At 45.4% G+C, this 8,040-nt stretch overlaps 1 protein-coding gene across 2 annotated transcripts in view; it reads right to left on the bottom strand.

Annotated features, from left to right (window-relative positions):
* WSB2 (WD repeat and SOCS box containing 2) overlaps positions 1-8,040 on the bottom strand; it is a 31,471-nt gene extending 23,431 nt beyond the window's left edge. Inside the window, exon 1 of one of the 2 annotated variants that reach the window (XM_006865463.1) lies at positions 7,982-8,040. Coding sequence is in view for 1 of the 2 variants with exons in the window: in XM_006865462.1 (XP_006865524.1) it covers positions 7,982-7,994 (13 nt within the window). In the remaining variant the exon portion in view is untranslated. The remainder of the gene's footprint in view (positions 1-7,981) is intronic. The other variant, XM_006865462.1, reaches the window with a different exon arrangement.

Here is an 8,040-nt window from a genome sequence, read left to right as displayed (position 1 = left end):
AAGTACAATGAAGTGTTCTGGAATACTCATACTTCTTAATGTTGTCCATAGCTTGTCATGATCCATACAATCGAAAGCTTTTGCGTAGTCAATAAAGCACAGGTAAACATCTTTCTGATATTCTCTGCTTTCAGCCAAGATCCACCGGATATCCGCAATGATATCTCTAGTTCCCCAGCCTCTTCTGAATCCAGCTTGATCCTCTGGAAGTTCTCTGTCAATGTATGATTGTAGCCGTTTCTGTATTACTTTTAGCAAAACTATACTCGCTTGAGATATCAAAGAGATTGTGAGTGAAATTAGTCAGTCACAAAAGGAGAAATACTGCATAGGACCACTACTACAGTTGTTGTCTGTAAAAGAAAAAGAACCCACACTAAAGTGTGGAGGGGGGATTCTTTGCTGGTTACTGGGATGTCATGGGTGGGGTGAGGGTAGGGAGGGGAAGGCTGAGCACAGGGCAGGGAATAGACACAGGATAGTTTGGGTGCTAGACACAGGATAGTTTGGGTGCTAGCAAGGGGAGCAATACACAAGAAGGGAGAGGGAATAGAAGAACAAGGCGGATGGGAAACAATTAGGCAGATTTGCATAGCTAAGTGGGACAGAGGTAAATAATGATGTATGCACAACCTTGGAACAACATACAGAGATTGAGACATGGTTGGAATGGGCAAAAGGGGGTAAATAATGTTAAGATGCTTGGCTGTGTTTTGAATCTTGGTTTCCCCAGCATACCATTATAAAATAGACACTTGGGGAGAGAAAGGAATAGCCAGAAATATCACCATAGAAAGCTTGTAGTCTGTCTTCTTCCTATAACTGATTGGAATACCTAAAATGGGGCTACAAAGGATGCTTCCTGCGGAGCCTCTGCAATACATAGGACTATGGGTGGAATCCTGAACTGCATCCAGAATCTTCTGAGGGAAGGACAAGCAGACCAGCCTGGAGCGGCTAGAAGAATAGAAGATAGTTCTTGAAAGAAAGACCAACAGGAAAAATGCAAAACAATAACAGCAGTCTGACTGACTACGACAAGAACAAGCAAGCTGCTCGCCCAGGAGACATCAAGGCAAGTGGTTGGGTCCCCTCAGGACAAACCCCCTTCCAAGACTGAGACTCAAGGGGAACACATGAGCAGACACATGTTTTGACTGGTGACCACGTTTGTCACCGATAAAGGGAAGTGAGGGAAAAATAGCAATGAAGCTGTGAGCTAAGACCTACCACATTCAATAGACACCTATGAACCTGGGTAGAGACCTGGTTGGCCAGCAGTGTTGCAAAACCTGGGGACTCTTGGGTCCAGAGTCAGTGACATAGCCACAGAGGACTAGAGTGGAGAATGAAGTGTCCAGCTGTTAAGAAGAGAGGGCACATGCATAAGAACACTCACATTTGCAGATAATACCCACTTGACTTGGCTTCAATGACTGAATGATCAGAGCTCAACTAGAGGAAGAAAGATGAGGAAAAAAAGAGTAATCTGATACAATTTGATGAACTTGACCTACACCTATGCATGCAGTAGCTCAAAAGAGGGAACAAATCATTATAGCGAGCATCAGTTCCACCCCCTCCACACACAGAGTAGACAGGGATGGGCAACTTGGACATTGGCTACCCAAAATGCGGGGGCTACAAAGGCAAGAAGTGACTGGCTTACAAGCTTTCAAGAGGGAGCCTAGATCCAGAGGGCATGGTTGGTTGGGTGCCGTGGAGTTGGTTCCAACTCACAGTGACCCTGTACAAGGTTTCTGAGGCAATAAATCTTTACAGGAGCAGAAAACCTCATCTTTTTCCTGCGAAGGGGCTGGTAGTTTCAAACTTTTGACCTTGCGGCTCACAGCCCAATTCATAACCACTATGCTACCAGAGCTCCTTAGAGGGTGTGGAGGAAGGTAGAATATCCCCTGAGTAGTATCTTAGCTGTCTGGGCAGGGCTAGCTGATGAAAGGAGATGGGGATAGGTCTCTTGTGATACAATAGTGAATAACTGTTATCAAGACTGATTGTGAGGTTTGGAAATGTGAAGGTAGATGTTTTATAGCAAAAGGAAGGGAGTGATTGACTTTGCAGTCCAGGAGCGGAGGTCCCTGAGACCATCAAGGGAGAAGAGCTATGTGTGGGACTCTACCCAGAGAATCAGTGATGTCAGAGATGAATGCAAAGACAATGACATGGAGAGATGGAGTGGCTGGGGACTCTAGACCCAGAAAGGGAGAGGGGCTATGTGCTGACGACTGGGGGGCAGGCAGACTTGCAGGATATACCCGTTTGTTGGTTGGTGATGCATGGAGGGGGTTGTAACCATGGCAATGAAAGGATTTACAATAGGATGAATGTAAAGCTAATGTTCTTCCATGCAAACTATCACATAATTCACAATGAAACATTAAAAAAAAAAAAAAAGACACTTCCAAAACAAAAGAAAAAAACAGAGGGAATAGATGCAAATACTGTTGAATGATGATGCACAGAGGGGGTTGTAATCATTGTAATGAAATGCAATACATGATGAGTGTAAAACCTGTGTTCTCCCATGGAAACTACCATTTAGTTCACAATAAAAACTAAGAAAAAGAAAGCTTCCAGGTATAGGAAAACATCTTTAACATAATAATATAATAATGATAATAATAATAACAGGTTTCCTCCTCAGAAACCCTATACAGGGTCAGCTAGAGTTGGAACTTGATGACATTTAACAATAACAAGTGTTTTGATGCAAAAGAGCACTCATTTGTCTTCAGGAATCATTGTATGCACCTCCAGCTGGTGGGGGCTATGAGAGGGACAAAATCTAGGAGACACAGGTGCTAGCTGAGCGCTGGGACCCCAGGCAGAGAGCAAGGCCGACCTGCGCTGTGTGGCCTCACCAAGCAAATACCGCCATATGCAGTTCATTGGCTGGTGAGGGGCGTCAGCCTAGAACTTAGACACTGAGAAGCAGTTACAACAAGCCAACTATGGGGAAAGAACCTGGACTGGGTTTGAATTCCTTTCTATCACTTTTACTAGACTTCTGGTCACAGCATTGGAACGCGAACCACAAGGCCAGAAGTTCAAACTCACCAGCTGCTTCTCAGAAACCCTATACAGGGTTGCTATGAGTCAGAATTGACTCAACGCCACTTAACAACAACTATAACTGGCTTACTAGCTACCTCCACTGAGTTCTTTGTTTGCATTTGTGTCTGCCATCAAGTCCATGCCGACTCACTGCGACCCTAAGGGTCAGTGCAGAACTGCTCCTTAGGGTTCCTGAGACTGTAAATCTTTAAGGAAGCGGGCAGCCTCATCTTCCACCCATGGAGTGGCTGGTGGGCTTGAACCACCGATCTTGCGGTCAGCAGTCAGTTTACCTGACTATGCCATGTGGTGCGTAGTAAATGTCACTTTTCTTCCTCCTTGTCTCTGTCCTGACTTCTCAGTTGCACATGGGATTGCAGCTGAGCGCAGTGAATTACAGCTCAGAGGTAGGAATGAACAGACTTGGTGACCTACTTTGCTCTTAAGAGAATTCTGGTACTAGCTCATTTCATGATCCAGGAATTGTTAGCTGGATGCTTTATGAAAGGGGTTGGTTTGTAACTATGGGTTGTAGGTCAGCCAGATATTCATAACACAGGAACTCCCTGTATCAAAACACATCTTAAAATATTGGAATGCACTCCCTGCTTCTACTCTGTTTTCCCATCACCCATATCCACCTCCGAGTGCCATCATTGTAAAGTGTGGAATTGGTCCCAATCACTCTTAGAATAAAATCCAAACTTGTCACCCTGCCCTCAAAGTTCTGTGAAACCTGGCCCCTGCTTCCTTCTCCCACCGGGTCTGATTGCCCTGTCCTTGCCCCTGGCTCTAAGACACTGGCCTCAGTGCCTTTGCACCAACTATCTCCTCTCCCTGGACGGTCCTTTCAAGGTTGTCACCTTTTTTTTTTCATTCAGGTGTCAGTTTAAAATGCCATCTCCTTAGACAGCTGTTCTCAGACCCTCGAGTGACCCTCCCTCACAACTCTTCATCTTATTTTCTTTACTACCCTCTTCACCATTTGATTATCTGGTTTCTTCCCAGAACTACGACACAACTGCCACCGGAACGGAACCTTATGTTTCTCCCTGGTACCTAGGTGAATTCCTAGCAGAGAGCAGCCTGTCAATAATTATTTGCTCAACAAATATACATGGCAGATCCTCTTATGAATAAAGGGAAGCCCCTTAAACTATTAAGATGCTTATGCCAAACATTTCACAAGAACCAAGTCTAGAATTCACACTCTATTTCTGAGACTTAGGGATTTAATCACTTGCTATTTCAGGTTCAGGAATCCAGAACCTAAAGGGTGGGGGTGGGGGAGCAGTGATGTTTGCCTCTTCATTTTAGAATGAAGGAAATTCTGAAGAGGTGTCTGAGCCCAAACTAAACTTGGCTGCTGGAAAATAAAGCTATAATTAGTGTGGAATTTAAAAGATAAACAAACAAAAGAAAAAAAACAGAGTGAAGAAAATGAAGCTTCATCTGGGATGGTTGCTGCAGTGATACCAAGGCTGAGTTTGCGAATCAAGCTGTTTGAACCGCCAGGCTGAATGGGAAAATATTCATCATCGGGCATCTTCTGTGCCAGGTGGTTGGCTTTACCACAGTGGGGGAAGCTGGAACTCAAGCCCACAAGATGCCCAGTGACCTTTCCCGCCTCAATACTTTTGCATGAGCTGTTCCATTGGACTGCAAAGCTCTTTCCCCAGCAAAAGTCCCAAACCTTGGCCTAGCTGTTTACTACTCAGGGGTCAGTTCTGACATCACAGAGAACTTCTTAATCTAGATCTCTAACGTGGCTCCAGTTACCTTCTGTTTACCCATTTAACTTTCCTTCTAAGTATCAGTCCCAGATATTTTATTTGCTTATTTGTTGTTTTGCTTTACTGATGGTCTAACCCTTCCTCAATCCCACCAAAATCAGAGATAAGTTCCTTACATCAGGACGAGCGAACTGAGTCAGCTGCTAATCAGTTCGTGTGGCGACTTTGTAGTTCTTGTGACGTACTATAGAGCCAATTCTGACTCAAAGCTGTCCTACCTGACAGAGTACAACTGTCCCCTAGGGTTTCCTAGGATAAGCAGTGAACTGCTAACCCCAAGGTTGGTGGTTCAAACCCATCAGTCACTCTTTGGAAACCCTACACAAGGTCACTATGGGTCGGATCAGATGCAACAGCACTTAGACGCAAACTTTATAGCAGCAGTCTGCCAAGTCTATCTCCCCGGTAGCCACCTGGTGTGTTCCATCCACCACCTTTTAGGTTAGCACCACAGGGCTCTGTGTGTGCCTACTGTCGTTGTTCAGGGCCATTGAGTTGGATAGTGACCCTGTATGAGTTGGGGAGCAGCGGGTGGGTTTCAACTTGAGGTTAGCAGTCCCGTGCTTACCTTACAGTTCCACACCACGACTCAAAATGTAAGGAGTCCAAATGATCTTTGGCAATGAAATGCGCCATAAATATAAAATACACACCAATTGGAAAGGTCTAGTACAAAAAAAGGAATATAAAATAAAGTCATTATTTTTTAACTGATTACATGTTGAATATTTGGATATTGTTGTTGGTGTCAGTTCCGACTCATAACAGCACTATATAGGGTTTCCAAGGCCTTATAGTGGAGTTCTGGTGTGGCGCTCACTGTAGGATAAGCACTCAGCCATAAAGTCAGTTTGAGCCACAAGGTTGGTGGTTCAAACTCACCAGCTGCTCCTTGGAAACCCTATACAGTCACGATGAGTCACAGTAACAATGGTGGATTACGTAAGACGTAGTCTCAAAATCACCTTCCATTGGTTTTTTTTCTTTTCACTTTTTTTTAAGTGAGGCTACTAGAAAATGTGAGCTCTGGTATGGTGCTGTAGGATAGGTACTGGACTGTTAATGGCAAGGTTGCCAATTCAAACCCACTAGAGCTCTGATAGTGTAGTGGTTCCGAATCGGGCTGCTAACTTCAAGGTCAGCAGTTTGAAACTACCAGCTGTTCCGTGGGAGAAAGATGAGGCTTTCTGCTCCCATAAAGATTTATAGCCTCAGAAACCCTGTACAGGGTCGCTATGAGTCAGAACAGACTCCACGGCACTCAGCCACCACCACCAACTACTCTCAGAAGCCCTACACAGAGTCATTATGAGTCAGAACCAACTTGATGGCACATTATCACAACTAAAATTTTTTTAAATTAGGTATGTGTTTTTAATTCTAGTTCTATTGGTTAATGCTGGCCTCAAGGGTGCCTGGCACATAGTAAAGGTTCGATAAATAGTTACTGAATGAATCAATGAATTCTAACCACTGCTCTGATGATATCTACTGTTGTCTATTGTAATCCCATTACAATGAGCTTTATTCAGTTTCAAAAGAACGTAAAAATCTGTGGCCTTTTTACAGTTGCTCTGCCCACATCCAAACACAGAGCAGTCAATCATTAGGAAAAGCCCAGAACTGGAAACAGATTCCAGTTAAAAGGGGTGGCTAACTACAGATCGCTTTCAGATTTAACTGCAAGTAATCAATGGAAACAACAGCGGAAGCTATAAAAAGATTCACATAAGATCCATGAAAGCAGCAGGGGCCATTTAAAGAGATGTATGGGAAACACTCCATGAAAAGCAAGTCCTTATCTAGATGGGAAGGTGATGAGAGGTACCTCAGCACCTTTTACTGAGTACCTGACTCCAGCAAACAAAGGAAAATCTACTCCTAAATTAAAAAGTAACACCACCCCTGGGAATGCCTTGATTCCAACCTACCTATTAGCAATTCTTGCTCAAACAAGCCAGAGGTACACAGAGATCAGCAACCAGCATCCTCCAAAAAGGATGAAGGTTCCAAGGAAGCTGTAACGTCACTGAAAAAGTACCAAGAGTTTTTGGAACAAATTCTGAATCTTCAGCCTTGATACCTTCTGAGAACGTCCCCTACAGAAAGTTGCCTTAAAACACAGGGATATTATTTAAGGCACTTGTCTTGAGGCGTTTGCTTAGGCGCCCAGCAAGGACACCCTTTCTGCTCAGATTATATGTTCATTTGGGGTGGCTTTTGAAGCACATCCAAAATTTTTTAATTTTCACTCATTTTCTTAGCATGAAAGTCTTTATGGTTGGAGGTAAATACCTTACCCATCTGTGTATCCATCCTAAATTTGTCTGATCATACATGTCACTAGCAGACCCCAGCCTCATCTCACAGATACACTCACACACACACACATACCTAGGGGGCATCAAAAAGCTCATGAAAAAAAGGCTCAGAATGGAATTTTCCCATGAACTTTTTGAAACTGCATCTATCTGCTGTTGAAATATATATGTGCATGTGTGTATATACAAACATACACTTATATATCTATTTGTGTAGACATTTGTATGTGTTGTTGAAAGTACGGCAAAGCCTACACCAATCCCACAATTTCTACATGTGTTCCATTCAGTGACATGGATAACAGGGATCTTAGCTGACTCCCAGGAAGAGGCAAGTTTGGAAGGCTTTCCCACTCCCCACTAAAGAGCGTCCCATTATTGTCCCCACTTTACAAATACGAGCTGACACTTGGGGTGGGGGCTAAGTGGCTTGTCCAGGGTCACACATCTTGCAAAAGGCAGAGCTGACTCCCACCCAGACCCGCCCCCAGGAGTGACCCGCCCCCTTGGGTATGGCCCTTTTGGGACTCTCGCGTCCCCCCAGCCTCGGGGTGACTGTCCGCGCAGAAGGCCGGTTGGAGGCGGCTGACAGCGAAAGTGAAACAAAGCTGGGCGCCGGGCGCGCACCCCGCCAGCAGCCCTGCGCGGACATCCCGGGCCCACCCGGGCGTCCCCGCCGCCGCCTCCCGGCCCTCCCACATACCGAGCCCACCGCCCGGGGTCACCCCCCCAGCACCCCAGGAGGACGGGCCTGGGCCCCGCCGGGCGCGATCGGAGGGCCGCCCCACTCACCTCCGGCCTCCATGGAGGACGCGCGACTCCTGCGGCAGGCGGCGGGCGCCTCAGCCCCC

The sequence above is a fragment of the Chrysochloris asiatica genome, unplaced genomic scaffold, assembly GCF_000296735.1.
Source record: "Chrysochloris asiatica unplaced genomic scaffold, ChrAsi1.0 scaffold00078, whole genome shotgun sequence".
NCBI classification, from domain to species: Eukaryota; Metazoa; Chordata; class Mammalia; order Afrosoricida; family Chrysochloridae; genus Chrysochloris; species Chrysochloris asiatica.
This window is presented reverse-complemented; position numbering and strand designations above follow the sequence as displayed.